The sequence below is a fragment of the Tupaia chinensis genome, unplaced genomic scaffold (genome assembly GCF_000334495.1).
Source record: "Tupaia chinensis unplaced genomic scaffold, TupChi_1.0 Scaffold000348_1, whole genome shotgun sequence".
Classification (NCBI taxonomy): domain Eukaryota; kingdom Metazoa; phylum Chordata; class Mammalia; order Scandentia; family Tupaiidae; genus Tupaia; species Tupaia belangeri.
Window position 1 is genome coordinate 305,568 of NW_006159842.1, and position 17,638 is coordinate 323,205.

The 17,638-nt window shown below is 56.5% G+C and overlaps 1 protein-coding gene across 8 annotated transcripts in view; it reads left to right on the top strand.

Moving 5' to 3' along the window:
* PHLDB1 (pleckstrin homology like domain family B member 1) overlaps positions 1–17,638 on the top strand; it is a 67,429-nt gene that overhangs the window by 13,471 nt on the left and 36,320 nt on the right. For 6 of the 8 annotated variants that reach the window (XM_014589256.2, XM_006152281.3, XM_006152288.3 and 3 more), the window contains exons 2-6: positions 172–252; positions 790–913; positions 1,976–2,146; positions 12,417–12,542; positions 14,110–15,455. In XM_014589256.2, coding sequence (XP_014444742.1) covers positions 193–252; positions 790–913; positions 1,976–2,146; positions 12,417–12,542; positions 14,110–15,455 — 1,827 coding nt within the window. In that variant the 5' untranslated portion in view covers positions 172–192. Of the gene's footprint in view, positions 1–134; positions 253–789; positions 914–1,975; positions 2,147–8,213; positions 8,295–12,416; positions 12,543–14,109; positions 15,456–17,638 lie in introns of those variants that run through there. The other 2 variants (XM_027773362.1, XM_027773363.1) reach the window with 2 other exon arrangements.

Sequence of the window (17,638 nt, forward strand, 5' to 3'; positions counted from 1 at the left end):
TATGGCACTGCTTGCCATCCTCCTGCCCCTCCAAGCCCCTAGGTTGCCTCCACTTGAGTGTGCTGTGATGGATGGCTAGGGCAGCTGCTGCCCTGAGACCTGCCACGGGCCTCCTTCCTTCCTTCTCCACCCAGGCCTCCACACCTCACCTGTTTTCCACTATGTCCCCAGGAGCTCTGGAGCCCTAGGACCATGGATGCCCTCAAAAGCAGCCAGGTGGGTCCTGGATGCAAGACGCAGGCAGTGGTGCAGGTGAGTGACCAGGGCTCTAGGGAGGAAGGGCTCAGCTCTACCTCTCCTCCCCTCTGCCCTTCCCCAGGTCCCCAGTCTGTCACAGCTCAGTCTTTACCTGGACCAGGCTAATTGGCTCACCCAGGAAGTACCCTCCCTCACTCTGCCCCTCCTCTCCCTTTCATGTAGTTTAGAGGGAGGCATGGCCCAGGGCATAGCCCCAGAGGTGGGAGCTGGAGGGGCCTCCTGCAGGGCCCTACTCCTTGCCCACGACCACCCCCACCACCATCCCTTTCTACTTGTGTCTGTTTTAATAGACAAAAGGGCAGTTTAGGCAAGACTCAAGATGAACGGGACCAGCAGTTGGCATAATGGCTATGTCGCTGGACTCCCATGTAGTCAGATCTAAGTACCATGTAGGGGGACAACACTCAGCCTTAGGCACTCAGAGCCCCTCGGAGAGGAGCAGAGGCTGCAGGGTGCTGTGCCCAGACCAGGGTGGCAGGGACTGACCTTCAGTCTTTCACGATGCTCATTTCCCACCCTTGCTACCCACAGAAAGGCCCCTTGGACCTGATTGAGACAGGCAAAGGGCTGAAAGTGCAGACGGACAAACCCCATCTGGTGAGCCTGGGCAGCGGACGGCTCAGCACGGCTATCACCCTCCTGCCGCTGGAGGAAGGTAAGTCCCTGTAGGCCGGCTCCATCCCTGTAGGCCGGCTCCATCCGTGAGCCACCTGCCCTGGGGGCCTCCAGCTGTCTGCTTTGTGCTCCTCCCTGCCCAGCTGGCTGGCGTCCCCTGCCTCTGCCTCCCCAGACCGCCAGCTTCTTGGCCAGCTAATCTGGCTCCGTGGATTAAAGATCAGTGGAATAAGGAGAACACTGAGAAAGATGAAAGAGGGCGAGCACATGGCATCGCTCTTAGCAACCAGTATGGCCAAGAAGAAAGGGCCCCTCTCAGCAGTGCCTGGCATGGGAGACAAGACAGTGACAGTGAGGAGATGGGGAGATGGCAGCGGATAGGAGCCCCCAAGATAAGGCCTGGCATGGCTCCTGCCCCTCTCAGCTGCTGCCCTCCTCTGTGCTCAGGCCCTGCTTGTTGCCCGGGTGATACACGTTCTCCACATTCTCCGAATACCAGTCCCAGGGGCTCTGCCAGAGGGAGGGGACAGGCTCAGGGGAGAGTGAGGGGGTGAGGGAGGGGAGGGCCTGCAGGTGGCAAAATGAAGGGTGAGAGGAGAGGGAGCTTTAGAGGAAGAGGGGGGAATAGGATGAAGGGGAGAAAGAGAAAAGAACATGGGGAAAGGTGGCAGAAAAGAGGTCCCCCTTCTCTACCCATCTGGAGTTGGGGCCTCCGCGCCCACCTAGAGGCCTTCCCATCCTCAGGCAGTTTCTATCATGTACTGTCTCCACCTGGCGGGGGAACGGCCAGTGGGCAGAGATACTCCCTGGAGTAGGGGGTGGATATACCGTTCCTCTTTTAAAAAAAAAAAAATTTATTTACTACTGTTGTTATTGTTGTTGTTGTTACTCAATTTGGCCAGAGAGAGACAGAGAGAGAAAGGTAAAGTGAGAAAGCAAGCCACCAGCTCTGGACTCGAACTACAGTCAGCCACATGGGAGTCCAGCACTTCAACCACCACGCCACCCACTGGCCCCCATACATTTCCTCTATGGCCCTCCTTACCCCTTCATGGCCTCCTCAGCTTGGACACCCCTAACTCAGTTTGCATCCTATCTCCAGGGCGGACTGTGATTGGCTCGGCGGCCAGGGACATCTCCCTGCAGGGCCCTGGCCTGGCTCCAGAACACTGCTACATCGAGAACTTGCGGGGCACCCTCACCCTCTACCCCTGTGGCAATGCCTGCACTATTGACGGGCTCCCTGTCCGGCAGCCCACCCGGCTCACTCAGGGTAAGGTGTGACACCCCAAACAGGGGGGGGCCTCAGTTTAAAAGCTTGTGTGTGTTGTGCTCTGCAGGGGAAGCCTGCTTTGGTGGTTGCCGTGGTAACTGCCTACTAGAGGGAAATGCCTGCGTATTTGGGGGTGCCTGGACATCCTGCACCAACCTTCAGCCTGCTTTCCTCTGTCACCCCTACCCTGCCTCCCACAGGGCAGAAAGAGAAGTGCTTCTGATTCCGGCTTTCAGGGCCTGGGGTGGGGGCGGCTGTTCCTGGCTGTGGAGGACAGCCATCTGAGCAGGAGGAGGATGTCAATGGCATTGTCCCATCATGCCAGAAGGGAATTACCCTGAGAAGCTGGAGGGGAGGACAGTCCCCCGGATGGGGGTAGGGCAAGGGCAAAATCTGAAGGCCGACTGGGCTGTGCTTGCTCATGTGTTGCAGCTTTGGGGTTGCAAATATTCCCGCCTGTTCCCCAAAGCAGTGAGCTGTTCATTGTGTAAGGCAGCTCTGGGAACCAGCGACATTATGAGGGGGTACTGCACTCACTAGAGAGAGAGAGACGGAGATAGAGCACCCCTGTGGGGAATGGTTGTGCCGAGATCCCTTCTCCATTTCTTCATCTTGTTGGGATTTGGGGCACACAGGCACATACACTCAGTGTTTCTTTTCTTTTTTAAAAATTTATTTATTGGGACCAGCAGTTAGCGTAATGGCTATGTCGCTGGACTCCCTCGTAGTCGACTGCAGTTCTAAGCCCGGATCTAGTAGCTTAAACTCACGCCGGGCACGTGTGCGTGTATGCCCAAAATCCCAAGAGGAGAATGGAGGAGAAGGGATTGCGGCGTGGCCATCCCCTCTGGGGGGTGATTTCTCGCTTTCTGTCTCTCTGTCTCTCTATCTGTCTGGCGAGCGCACGCGCCCTATAGCAAAAAAAAAAAAAAGCCTCTCAAAAAAATAAAAAAGAAAAATTTATTTATTGGGGGTACCAACAGGGGGCGTGGTGGTTAAGGCACATGTCTGACGACAGATCGAGTCCTGGACCTGGTGGCTTGCTTTCTCACTTTCCCTCTCTCTCTAGTCAAACTAAAATAAATTAATGAATAAATTAAAATATTAAATAAATTTTAAAAATAATTATTTCCAAACAAAGAATGATTTATTTATTTAATTTTATGTGTTATTATTATTTTTAAAATTTGACCATAGAGAGACAGAGACAAGGTAGGGGAATAAGAAAGTGTGGGAAACTGGGAACCAGCGGTTAGCGTAATGGCTATGTCACTGGACTCCCACATAGTCGACTGCGGGTCGCATCCCGTCCGGTGGCTTAGATCTCACGCCGGGTGCATGTGCGTGCGTGCCCAAGATCCCGAGAGGAGAATGGAGAAGAAGGGATTGCAGGGTGACCATCCCCCCAGGGGGTGATTTCTCGCTTTCTGTCTCTATGTCTCTGTCTGTCTGGCAAGCGCACGCGCCCTATAGTGAAAATCTCTCCAAAAAAAAAAAAGTGTGGGAAACTGAGAAAGCTAGCTGCCGGATCCAGCACTCAAACCACATTCGGTCATATGGGAATCCAGTGCCTTTAATCACCACACCACCTGCCAAACCCCCCCCCCCTCAGTGTTTCTCAAGCCACAGTGTCAGCCATGCAACTGCCTTAACTACCGTGGCCCAGATCTGGCCCCAAAGTGGTGCTTGAGACTGGTTATGCTCACCCTGGAAACAGGACTATGGCATCAATGTGCAGTGTGGTGTCAGGGTAGGGGGATGAGGAGGTGTGTGCGGCGTGGTGTCAGGTAGGGGGATGAGGAGGTGTGTGCGGCGTGGTATCAGGTAGGGGGATGAGGAGGCAGACTGGGTAGGGTTTAGAGTTTAGAGTTTAGAGTTGAGCTTGTCATGAGGTGGAGCTTTGGCCAGGCTGGCTTTGAGCGGGACTCATGACCCAGCACTTCTTTCTAGAGATTCTTACTGACTAGAAACCCCTTTGCCTGGAAATCCCACCAGCTCCACTCTCTCCTGTTTACACCATTGGGACCTTCAAGTGCCACTCTCTTGCCAGCCCGCCTGGGAGGTGACCTCACCCCTTTCCCTTCTTCCTGCCTTCAGGGAGGCAGGTTCCCCCAGGGCCCGATGGTCTCTGACTCTGGAGAGGAGGAGGAGCGCCCATCAGCTGCAGCTTGGGCTGCAGTGCCATCTGGTTCCTGGTGGTCCAGTTCGGTCTCACAGACAGCATCTTCTCTGAGATCTGGGTGCATGGAGGGGAACAACAGAGCCGCAAGCAGAGGCAGGGCCAAGTTCAAAGGAGGTCCTGCCCTCACTCCCCCAGGCCCAAACCCATCACCTTCCGGGGAAGAACATTCTTACCCTGTGTGTCCTGAGCAGGGCGGATCAAGCAGTGCTTCCGCCTCTTGCCTTCCAGGGCATCTGGGAAGAGGGAGAGCCTGGCTGGGGCCAAGATGGAATTCTTAAGCCTTTCCTGTGGCCCCAGTAACCCCACCCATGGCCCCAGCAGAAGCCCACCCTGCCAAGAACGTACCCTCCCACTCTATCTGACCATAACCCACTCCTCTCTTCTGCCCCCACCCTGCAGCCTTCTCGTCGGGGCTCGCCTGTCTCAAAGCTTGGCAGCCCGTGGAGGGTAGGCAGAGCACAAAGGATTGGGTGTTCTTCTTCCAGGCCCCCCTCCCCTGGGCTCTAGGAGCTGAGGGCTTCCTTGTCTCATCCCTGTAGCGCGGCACCAAGCCCAGCCCTGCCTGGCCCCACTCCGGACATTCTTGGGAGTGCGTTTCCTTGGAAACTGGGTGGCTCGGGGGTGCATGTGCTATCTCTGTGTGTCTATGTGACTGGAGCGTGTTTATGTCTCTCCGGATGTGTTTGTGACTCTGGATTTGTGTGTCTCTGTTTGTGTCTTTCCTTGTGTTTATGGATCAGTGTGTTCAAGTGGGAGGCAGGGCTGAAGGTCCGTGTGTGTCCTTGTGCATGCGAGGACTCACTGGCCTTAGGCCTATCTGTGGGTCTGTGCACAGAGGATTATTATTATTCTGTTTGTCACATTCAAAGAGGGGATCGTCCTCTTTGAAAAGCAGAGGGCTATCCTGGGAATACCATAGAGGCGGCTCTGGCTGGGCCAGGCCTTAGTTAGATGCATCATTCTGGGCACTGTGCCCAGCCACAGGCAACTTGGAGAGACACTTCATGACAAGCAGAGATGGCAACAACAGCCTCTTCCAGCAGAAATATACCTGGGCCAGGGAAGGGGAGAGGCAGCAGAAAGCAGACGCCAAGCTTTGGCATAGAGCTGTGGACATGGGAACAGGCGATGAGGGAGCCAGGGAGATCTTGCTTCCCCATACCCAGGCATCTTGGCATATCCCACGCTTCCCTTTGCTCTACAGAGCAAGGGGTGGAGCTGGGAGCGGGACTAGGGAAGTAAGGAGGAATCCCAATCTGGGTCTGGGTTGCTCCACCCGGGCACCACAGTGCCAGACCACATGAAAGATCTGGGAGGGGACTGGGCAGCAGAGAACCAGAAAGAGACTCAGCCCAGGGCCACGCTGTCTAGACAGCAGGTCCCATCCACTTGTGGCATTGACAGCCAGCCCTCGGCTCTCCTTTCTTCCCTGAGCACTTTGGGGGGTAGGGGCTCACAAGAGGTCTGGTGGAGGAGCGTGCTGGAGAGCAGGATTCCTGGGTAATCTAGCTGCCTGTCTCTGGGGCCCAAGACACAGACCTCTTTCTCTCCCTCCCAGTTATCAGTTCTTCCTTCCGTAAGTTGGGAGTGAAGCCTCCTGCCTTTCTCTCTTATAATACAGATATATATCTTCATCAGTCAGGCCAGCCAGGTGGTGTGGTGGTCAAGGCAGCTGAAGCCCACATGGCCAACTGTGAGATTCAAGTCCTCACAGCTTGAAAAACATGCCAGGTGTAGGCCGGCAGTTGGCAGAGGGGTTAAGGCTCTGGACTCCCACATGGCCAACTGCAGTCAGGCTCCTGAACCCAGTAGCTTGAAACTCACACCAGGCTCATGTGAGTGTGTGCCCAAGATGCTGAGAGGAGAATGGAAGAAAAGGGATTGTGGTGTGGCCATCCCCTGGGGGTGAGGAGAGGGCATGACTTCTCACTTTTCTCTCTATAGGGCAAACACATGTATCCTATAGCAAAAATCTCTAAAAACAAACCCTACCGGGTGTGTGTGTGTGTGTGTGTGTGCCCAAAATCCTAAAAGGGGAATGGAGAGGGGGACTGCAGTGTAACTATCCCCCTGGGGGTGCTTGCTCACTTTCTCTCTCCCTCTTTGTCTCTCTTTGGTGAGCACAGGTATCCTGTAGTAAACTAAAAAACAAAACAAAAAACTTGACTAATAAAGGTGGAAGGAGGAATCAGCAGTGAAGCCTTCCAGCCTCCCGCCTCCTGCCCTAGTTCTCCCAGGCCATACCGGGCTCGCCGGGGTCTCTCCAGCTGGCCTCACCGTTTCCTGATCCGTGAATCACTCTTCCTGAGAAGTTTTTTGTTTTTTTTTTTTTCTTTTAAGCCTTCCCTCATTTTGCCTTTGACCCTATATGGCTCTTCCTTTTTCCTTCAGAAAAGGAACTAGCTGTGTGCATGTAATGCGGGTATAGTCGGCAGTGTGGGTGGTTAGGGTAGTGGGCTGTTCACAACCGTGGAAATTTTTCATTATTTCCCTGCAGAGATTGACTTTTTTTTTCTTTTTGGAGAGATTTTTTTCACTGTAGGGCGCGTGCGCTCGCCAGACAGACAGAGAGATACATAGAGACAGAAAGCGAGAAATCACCCCCCAGGGGGGATGGTCACGCCGCAATCCCTTCTCCTCCATTCTCCTCCCAGGATCTTGGGCACACACGCACACGCGCCCGGCGTGAGTTTTAAGCCACCGGGTCCGGGACACGAACCGCGGTCGACTACGTGGGAGTCCAGCGACATAGCCATTACGCTAACTGCTGGTTCCCCAGAGATTGACTTTTTATTTCAGCGTCCGTCTGGGGCTGAGTGAAAAGAGAACCGTGTCTGAGTGAGTGTGTAAGGAGGGCGGTGGATGCCTGGGGGCGGGGGGGGCGTGTGAACATAATCGTGTGTGAGACAACGGGGTCGCATGGACGTTCGCGTGCCTCAGTGCACCGCCAAGGTGTATTGCAACGGAGCAAGTGCTGGTGTGTGTCTGAGACAGCGGGTGGGCCATGTGAGCTGCTGGGCACGCAGTGTGTCTGCAAGAGTGACCGTGGTGTGTTCTGGTGGGTGAATCCCATCCTGGCCAGGGCTCCAGAGACCAGTGGCACTGTGCTTCCCAGATAGGAGGGACACCTTTCTAGACAGGAGGGCTCCTTGCTGGAGCGCCCCCTGCAGGCCGTGGCTGGGGGAGGCGGGCTGGCTTCCCGACTCGGGAAGTGTGCTGGCTGGGTCCAGCGGGGGTCACCGCTGAGGTGCGAAGAGGCGGTTTCAATGATGGAGGCAGGAGCTGGGTTCAGAGCCTCCTGCATTGCACAGAGCACTGCCTTGGCCTAAACTCCCAACCCAGGGTGACCATGTCTCAGGGGCAGTCTGAGCGCCAGAGCTGGACCTAGGGACCTGGCTGGACCCGTGGAGCCCTGCTCTTCTCTCTCTCAAAGATGGAGCCATGGGATGTCAGAAAGGGACCTCATTATTCTGTAGATAAGGACTCTGAGGCCAGAGGTGTGACCGGCCCAAGGTGACACAGCCAGCTAGGAGAGGGGACGCCCCCACGGACCTCCTACCACAGAGGGCTCCGAGGGAGGCCAGGCAGTTGGGCTCACTCTTGCCTGCAGGCTCTTCCGCCTCCGGCCTCTGAATTTCCCTCTGCCCTCTCAGTCCCTCAAGTCACCTCCCCGGCTCCTTCCCTCCCTGCCCCACTTTCCTCCTGCCCCTGGCGAGGGATCCCGAGCCGGCTCCCTGGCCGCATCCTGCCCCCCCGCCTCTCCATCCTGCTCCCCGCTCTTCTCCTCCATCACTTCCTCTTCCCCTCCTCCTCTCCTTTGTCCCTCCCTCCCTGGCTCCCTTCCCCCGCCGCTGGTGGCCGGCCCGCCCCTCCCCGGGCCGGCCCGCCCCCTCAGAGGCCCCGGGCGGGCCGGGGACCTGGAGGCCGGAGCTAGCCGGGAGAGCGGTCCAGAGGTCCGGTTCGGCGGTGAGTTCCCAGCCGCCGGCCAGCCGAGTCCCTAGGCACCCGGGCGTGGAGAAGCTCGGGCTGGGAGGGGCGATTCAAGGAGGGTGGGCGCCAGGAGGGGATGGGGGCCGTGGCTCCTTTTGGGAGCTTGAGGCTGTGAGACCTGATCATCCATGTGTGCCCTGAACGTGTCCGAGGCGGGTCTAGGCTTGGGGGTGCTTCCTAGCAGGGCAGACCTCTTCTCTCCCAGCTCTGCAGCCCCCTCCTCGGGATACGCCTCTGAATGGGGCCAAGGAGTCCAGGTTAGGATGAGGGAGGCTGTGTAATGGCCAAGGGGTCTCTGATGGGAAGGGCCAGGGCCTGGTGGCCGGTCAGCTCTGTGCTGCTCTATGAGCATGTGTACCTGTGTGTAGGTCTCTCCGAGTGTCCGTGTGTCTGGAGGCACCCCTCTGCATCTCAGAGACAGGTGCACATTCATCCCCTCTCTCTATCTCCCTCTTTCCCTCCAGATGTGCAGCTTCTCCACCCACCTGCACACCACTGGACCCTGAGGAGACCCCGCCTTTGCCTGGGTGGGCAGGGGTTCCTGGGCTTCAGGAGAGCACCCACCTTTTGGGGTAGGGACAGAAGGTGGGCAGAGAGGGGGCTTCTTCCCAGAAACAGGCTGGCCAGGCTGCTGGGGGCAACAGGGGCCAGAGCTGGGGATGCCTGGGCCCCAGAGTGCAAATAGCAAGTTAATTTGGGCAGGAGCTGGGCTGCCCTCAGCCCTGCTGCCCTCCTGCCCGCTCTATTAATATGGATCCAGCTCTGCTGCCTGGCATCACTATTTATAGCTGGAGGCAGCATGGCCACACCCCCTGTATGGGGGAGGGGGCCCAGGAGGGACAGGGAGCCCACAGTGATAGGGGCCAGGGTGGAGGGTCCTAGATGCCCACAGTCTCCTTGGGTGGGCTAGGCCCGGCTGGGCTGGAATCCAACTGGGCAGTGCGGTCAGGTCCCTGATCCCCACCACCCACGACCCTCCCCACCCACCTAGGGTTAAGTGGGTCTGTCTAGACCCTATCAACTAATCATTAATTAGCTTGTTAAAATGCTGAGCAGAGGAGGGGCCTGGCAGGGCTCTTTCTAAAACAGCTGTGTTGTAATCAGGTGGACTGTGTGGCTGGCTGTTACTTATTCCGGTTATGATTACTCTGGGATCGGTTGCTCTGATAGGTGGATGGCAGGGAAGGCTGCCCTCTCCCAGCCACCCATTCAGCCGTAGGACTGTTGGTGCCTGCCTGCCTGGGAGGGCCTGTGAGTGTGCCAAGGCAGTGGGTGGCTTTGTCTACTATGGGTATTTGCTGTGGGCTTCTCGGACTGCATGTTCCCCCACCTTATGGCTGTGCCCAGGGAAAGTCCCCAGAACATGCTCTTGAATCGCTCAATATGGGGCCTGCCAAGGTAGCCACGTGGCCTGGGATGCCCCTTGCCTTTGTGGCCTGCTTCAGCTGAACTGTCTCAGTGTCCAGGAATGTAGACTTCCCTGCCAGTCTTAGCTCAGACTGGCATGAGGCTTGGGGCGCCAAATGGCACCAGATTGGGTAGACAGGAGGCTGAGGCCAGAACCGGGGGTGTGGACACGTCGGAAGAAGTGGTAGTGGAGAGTACTAGGGCTCTGGCTTCTCCCAGCATCGACCCTCCTGCAGGAGCCCTGGAGCACCTGGCGTGACCAGGAGGTGGAGTTCTGCCAGCCAGGGTTGGGCTCCTGTGGGCACACCTGCTGCCATGCACACTCCTGGTGCCCCTGGCTACATTTTCTGGCTCCCACACACCCTCCCCCTCCACGCACTCACACTTCCCAGGCAGGACTGGGCTTGTGTCTGCTGCCTGGGAATGTGCTTGGCCGAGGCTAGGCCCAGTGGCCTAGGCCTGGCCGGATTCCAGGTGAGACCAGGGAGCAGCCAGATGGTGTCAGAAACAAAGAGGGTAGTAGTGGCTTCCTAATCACAAAGAGGGTAGTAGTGGCTTCCTAATCTCTCCAAGAGGGCAACTGTTCTCCTAGGGCTGCACAGCAATAAGGAGCCAGGGCAAATTCTGGGTCCCGTGAGGTCATCTGGCTGGTTCATGCTTTCCACCTGCTCTGTCTCAAAGATATTTTGGGGACCCTGGAAGTTGCTGCTTCTCAGACCGATCTTTCTACCCAAGTGGCAAATAGATGGATCCTGGCTGCAGGCTGAGCTTGGGGGGGGACATGAGCATCTGTGTTCTCTGAGGAACTTTCTCCAGGGTAAGCCCCAAGGCCTAGTGGTTAGGGAGCTAGAGCCCACAGGGCTGACCACGGTTTGAGTCCCAGTCCCAACAGCATGAAAAACATGCTGGACACATGTGCGTTGATGTCCTAAATCCTGACAGAGGAATGGAAGAGAAGTGATTGGTGTGATTATGACTGGGGGGTGCTTTCCCCTCCCTTTCTTTCTTTGGTAAGTATACCTGGCCTCTGGTAATTAAAAAAAAAGGAAGCGGGCCAACAGATGGTGTAGTGGTTAAGGTACTGGACTGCCCACATGGCTGATCATGGTTCAAGTCCCATACCTGGCAGCTTGAAACTCACTCCAGGAGCATGTGCATGTGTGCCCAAAATCCTGAGAGGAGATGGAGGAGAAGGGATTGCAGTGTCACTATCCCCTTTGGGGGGTGACTTCTCACTTTTTGTCTCTCTGGTGAGTGCATGTGCCCTATAGCAAAAAAACTATTCATGTGCCCTAAAACAAAAAAACGTTAAAAAAAAAAAAGGGAAAGAAAGAACTTTCTCTACTTGCAATGTACAGTCAGCCATCTACATCTATGAGTTTCACATCTGTGGATTTTACCAACCTGGATTGAAAATATTGGGGGAGGGTGAGCACGTGGTGTAGTGGTTAAAGCTCTGGACACTCCCACATGGCTGACCCTGGTTCGAGTCTCAGACCTGGTGGCTTGCTTTCTCACCTTCTTTTTCTCTGTATGTGTGTCTGTCTCTGGGCAAATGTAAATGACTGAATAAATAAAATTAAATAAGTAAGTCTTCTTTTTTTTTTTTTTGGAGAGGTTTTCACTATAGGGCGTGTGTGCTCGCCAGACAGACAGAGAGAGACATAGAGACAGAAAGCGAGAAATCACCTCCCAGAGGGGATGGTCACGCCGCAATCCCTTCTCCTCCATTCTCCTCTCGGGATCTTGGGCACGCATGCACCTGCGCCCGGCGTGAGTTTTAAGCCACCGGGTCCGGGACGCAAACCACGGTCGACTACGTGGGAGTCCAGTGACAGCCATTATGCTAACTGCTGGTTCCCTAAATAAGTAATTCTTTTAAAAAAGAAAATATTGGAGGAAAAAAGAATAAAAAGTAACAATACAACAATAAAAAAGATACACATTTTAAAAACCAACATAGTAGTATGACAGCTATTTGTATAGCATTTGTATTGCATTAGATATTGTGAGTAATCTAGAGGTGACTTAAAGAATATGAGAGAGGGCCAGCAGGTAGCATGGTGGTCGAAGCACTAGATTCCCACATAGCCAACTGAGGTTCAAGTACCAGACCTGGTGGCTAGAAAGTCACACTGGGCGCCTGTGCATGCATGCCCAAAATCCTGAGAAGAGAATGGATAAGAAGGAATTGCTGCATGGCTATCCCTCCTGGGGGGGTAATTTCTCCCTTTCTGTCTCTCTGCCTCCCACTGGTGAGCACAGGAACCCTATGGCAGAAACCTGAGAAAATAAATAGAAAGCACACGGGAGGGTGTGCGCAGGTCATGTGCAGACGTCATGCCATTTTACGTAAGGGACACGAGCAGCCGCAGATTTTTGTATCTGAGGAGTCCCAGAACCCTTGATCCCTGGGAATGACTGCATGGGCCCTGCACTTACGAACCCTGTGAGGGCTGTGTATTGTGCCCACTTCTCTGATGAGAGACCTAGGCTTGGAGGTGAGGTCAACTAGTGAGAGGAGGCGGTCGGAATAGGACTCGGATCTTAAGACTCACCCACCGGTACTCTGTCCACCGTGCTCTGTGCCATGGAGCCCTGGAGGTGGCATGTCCAGCACAGGCAGGGTGCTGGGCTGAGGGACGAGGGTGGTGCAGCCCTCCCCCACCCCCGTGTTTGCTCTCTCTGCAGGCTGCATGTTGTGCCTGGGCCAGTCCACCTTCCTCCGCTTCAACCACCCGGCCGAAGCCAAGTGGATGAAGAGCATGATTCCAGCAGGGGGCCGGGCCACTGGGCCCCCCTACAGCCCAGGGCCTGGTGGGTACCCAGCTGGGGAGGGGCCCGGCTTGGCAGACCACTCGGACAGGCCCTCCTTGCCACTCCAGCACATGCGGGGTGTTAGGGCAGGATAGTAGCCATGGTCTAGGTTGGCGGCCACCTGTAAGGGCTGCTGGTAATGCTAGGCTGCAGGGCCATGGGCGAGGTTCCTGGTGGTGCCGCGTGGCTGAAACGGTGGTCACGTGCCTATAGGATTGGGGCTCTGCCAGCCTGTACCCCACTGCCCTGGAAGATGCCACTCAGTGCCTGGGGCCCTAGCCCTCTTGTGTCACTTCAGGGAGCCTCACACTTGAGGGTGGCCTGAGGGCAGAAGGAAGCAGTGAGCTCTGGTGAGTCCGCTGGTGCCAGGGTCCTTTGGCCCTGCTGTGCTACTGATGACTCAGTGGGGCAGCTGCAGTCCGTGTGTGAATTATTGATCCCAGAGGAGAACTGGTGATTGTTCCGGGGAACCAGCTCAGCCCAGCTGCCTCTGGGATGGGGCCCAGACCAGGCTACATGTGGGCATCTGGCTGGCTGTGGGGCAACAGGTGCCCGTGCGGTACCAAGACAGGTGGGCGCATACAGCCAGTGCACTGGTGGGCGGTGTCAGCGTCTGAGTGTAGTTTGGAGCCCTGGGGAAAGGCGTTGGTTACTGGGACCATGTATCCGTGGCACTCTGTGTGCCACACAGTCCTTGCCATCTTGTGCCCAAATTCAGTCTTGCAAAAGCTAGTCCTTCTCCTGTCCCCCATGTCAGTTTTTCCCAGTCCCCTGGGGGCTCCTAGTTGATTTTGCCCTGCCACCTCCCCAGCCTGGCCACGCTACTCCCTGAGCTGTTTGCTGCTCCCCTACCGTTTGGGACAGCGGTTCCAGGGACTCCTGCTTGCTGGTGCAGGGCAAGGCAGGCTGCTGGCGAGGCTTCATGGGATAATTGGAGGCACTGAGCTGCACCTAGCTGCTGGCCAGCTCGGGTTCCAGGAACCAGCCATTAGCACCAGCTCCCTCCCCTGGCTCTGATTGGACACAATGGTCAGCACACACCCCTCGCCCAGCCCTAGAGGATTTGTGTTTTTCCCCTGGGCTTCTGGCCGCTGTACTGGGAGGCCCTGGTACCCTATTAGACGAGGAGCCCCTGGAACTTCTGGCTAGCTCCACAGACGGCCCCATCTCCTTTGCTGAATGAATGTCCACCTGCTCTTCCTGAAGGAGAGGGAGAAGGCTTTGAAGAAACCAAGGTAGGGAGGAGTTTAGTCTTGGGGCGTGTCAGCAACAAGTAGGCCTAAAAGCGCCTGGCATTGTTGCTAACTCTGTGCCGGGTCATTAAATGTTAGAGCCAGGAGGGCCCTGCCCATCCTCTCCCTCTCCCGAAGGGGAGACTGAGGGCAAGTCACCTGGTTAAGGCTACACAGCAGGTCAGTGGCAGAGGCTTCTCCAGAGCCTTTGCAGCCTCACTGTGCTAGTAGGTGTGGGGTAGGCCCCAGCTCTTATGTATCTGCAGCCCCCAACATTGGAGAGACCTGTTGTAGAGACCCAGGCCCTGAGCCCTCTTTGTATTCCTCTTCTGCAGAATCAGAAAGCCTGATGAATGGGAACCACGCCCCCCAGCCTGCTAGCGGCCCCTCGGCCTGCGCCAGCCACAGTTCCCTGGTGAGCTCCATCGAGAAGGACCTGCAGGAAATCATGGACTCGCTGGTGCTGGAGGAGCCTGGGGTCGCTGGGAAGAAACCTGCTGCCACCTCCCCACTGTCGCCGATGGCCAATGGCGGGCGCTACCTGCTGTCTCCCCCAACCAGTCCTGGTGCCATGTCTGTGGGCTCCAGCTATGAGAACACCTCTCCCGCCTTCTCTCCTCTCTCCTCGCCAGCCAGCAGCGGAAGCTGTGCCAGCCACTCTCCCAGCGGGCAGGAACCAGGACCTTCCATGCCCCCGCTGGTGCCTGCTCGTTCCTCCAGCTACCATCTGGCCCTGCAGCCCCCACAGTCCCGCCAGAGCTGTGCCCGCTCCTCTGAGAGCCCCCGGCTGGGCAGGAAAGGGGGTCATGAGAGGCCCCCCAGCCCTGGCCTCCGGGGTCTGCTAACTGACAGCCCTGCGGCCACTGTGTTGGCAGAGGCCCGCAGGGCCACTGAGAGCCCCCGGCTGGGCGGGCAGCTGCCTGTGGTGGCCATCAGCCTGAGTGAATACCCAGGGCCTGGAGCCCGCAGCCAACCCACCAGCATTCCCAGCAGCCCCAAATTCCAACCTCCTGTCCCTGCTCCCCGCAGCAAGGTGGGCACACTCCAGGACCGCCCTCCCAGCCCTTTCCGGGAGCCTCCAGGTGCTGAGCGGGTGTTGACAACCAGCCCCTCACGCCAACTGGTGGGCCGAACCTTTTCAGATGGGTCAGCCACCCGCACCCTGCAGCCCCCTGAGAGTCCACGCTTGGGCCGGCGGGGCCTGGACAGTATGCGAGAGCTGCCACCCCTGAGCCCGTCGCTGTCCCGACGTGCTCTCTCCCCGCTGCCAGCCCGGACCACCCCAGATCCTAAGCTAACCAGAGAAGTGACTGAGAGTCCACGGCCCCGGCGCTGGGCAGCCCACGGCACTTCCCCAGAGGACTTCTCCCTGACGCTAGGGGCTCGAGGAGGCCGGAGGACACGGAGCCCCTCGCCCACACTGGGGGAGTCCCTGGCACCCCGCAAGGGCAGCTTCAGCGGCAGGCTAAGCCCAGCCTACAGTCTGGGCTCCCTCACTGCTGCTTCACCCCGCCAGAGTCCCCATGCCCAAAGGAAGCTCTCCAGTGGGGACTTGCGGGTGCCCATCACACGGGAGCGGAAAAACAGCATCACGGAGATCAGCGACAATGAGGATGACCTCCTGGAGTACCACCGGAGGCAGCGCCAGGAGCGGCTCCGGGAGCAGGAGATGGAGAGGCTGGTGATGGCTGCCAGGGTCCCTGCCAGGCCATGGGCAGGCCAGCTGGCAGAGCGGGAGGGCCGAGACAGGGCCTGGGCTGCTCAGCTTCCCCACCTCCAAATGCACCACATTGACTTGTGCCTCATGGGCCTGGTGCTCCAGAGAACTTTGTCTGAAATTGCTGCGGCTTTATTTATTTTATTTTTAAAGAATTATTTTATTTATTATTATTACTTTTAAAATATTTAATTTTATTTGTTATTATTTAATTTGATAAGAGAAGGGGAGAGAGAGAGAAAGTGAGAGAGCAAGCTGCCAGGTCTGAAACTTAAACCGTGGTTGGCCATGTGCGAGTTCAGCACCTAAACCACCACGCCATCTGCCAACCTTCTATTATTATTACTTTTTAACTGGACCAGAGAGACAGAGAGAAAGAGGAAAGAGAAAGTGGGAAAGCAAGCCACTACGTCCAGGATTCAAACCCCAGTCAGCCATGCGGGAATCCAGCACCCCGGTGGCTTTATTTTTAGTTCTTGCTAACTTTGTATTCTACAACATAGCATTTGTTTTAATGTGTAAATGAAGTTCCACATTATTCACTGAGTGCTATGAGGCTCTAGGAAAATGTCCCACATAGACGGTGACCTCTTGCACCTCTCTGTTGGAGAAGTAGGTAGTCACAACCAGAAGCCTGAGGCCCAGAGAGTAGAATGGAATTGCCCAAGGTCACACAACAAATCCTGGCAGGGCTGGCCCTGAACCTAGTCTTCTGTCTTTCTGACTCTGAGCCTTGTTCTTTAGAAAAGCATAGGAGGGGGACCAGCAGTTAGCGTAATGGCTATGTCACTGGACTCCCACATAGTTGACCGCGGTTCAAGTCCCGGACCCAGTGGCTTAAACTCACACTGGGCGCGTGTGTGTGTGTGTGTGCCCAAGATCCCGAGAGGAGAATGGAGGAGAAGGGATTATGGCGTGACCATCCCCCCTGGGGGGTAATTTCTCACTTTCTATCTCTCTGTCTCTCTGTCTGTCTGACGAGCACACGCGCCCTATAGCAAAAACCTCTCCCCCCCAAAAAAGAAAAGAAAAGAAAAGCATAGGAGGGAGGGGGGCCCAGCAGGTGGCATGGTGGTTAAGGTGCTGGACTACCACATGGCCGACCACGGTTTGAGTCCTGGGCCTGTAAACTTGAAAATCATGCCAGGTGTGTGTGTGTGTGTGTGTGTGTGTATGTACGCGCGCACACGCACATGTGCATGCAGGGGGTGATTTCTCACTTTCCCTCTCACTGCCTCTCTCCCTGTCTCTGGAAAGCACACATACTTTAAAAAAAAAAAATAAAAGGACAAATAGGTGGGATCTCAGGCCAGGTCAACTGGGAGTATGGGTGACAGGGAAGAGGAAGAGAACAGGGTAGGCAGCCCCAGCTTGACCCCAGGCCTATGTGATTATGATCTGTGTGTCCACGTGCATGTGTGTGGGTGTGCGCAGGGGCTGGGCGTGGCTCTGGGCAGCTGTCCTGGAGACGGCATCTGAGCTGGGTGGGGCTGCGGTTCTGCAGACAGTGCAGGGAGCTCACGGAGCTCTAGCTGGTGTGTACATGCTGGAACCCCCAAAGAAAGAATGGATTCTGCCCTCTCTCCCTTGAGAGCAGAAGGGGATTCTTGGAGCCCCCAAGAACCCTGGGATTGTCTTGAAGAGAACAGAATGGAGGAGCTTGTCTGGAGACCTTTTCAGCAGAGTTAGGGACCATTTCTGGTGAGGGTGGGAGTGTGCATTTGTGTGGGTCTGAGAGAGAAGTGTCTGGAGCCCTGGTCTCTCCATTGGCTGCCCCTTCTCTGGGCTGTTTGTACCTCAGCCTGGAGAGTGCTTGACCCTCCAGGATCTCCTCGTGACAAGGACTTGGCGAGCCTGGCCCACGCAGGGTTGGGGGTCCAGCCTCACCCACCCGCACTCAGCTCCCCCACCCCAACCCACACACGTGCACACCTCACCACTGGCCCTGAATTTCCCTGCTTATCTCTGGGGCGGGGGTGGGCCACTAGCCCAGCCTCCGGAGTGCTGAGGCTGTTCCTGGTTTTTTTTTTTTGCCATGGAACTGGGCAGGCAGCAGGAGGGAAGCTGGGTGAGTGGAGTCATGGCCGATCTAGGTGCGGAGAGACACCCGGGGAGGAGGTGCGGGCTCCTAGAGAGCCACAGGAGCC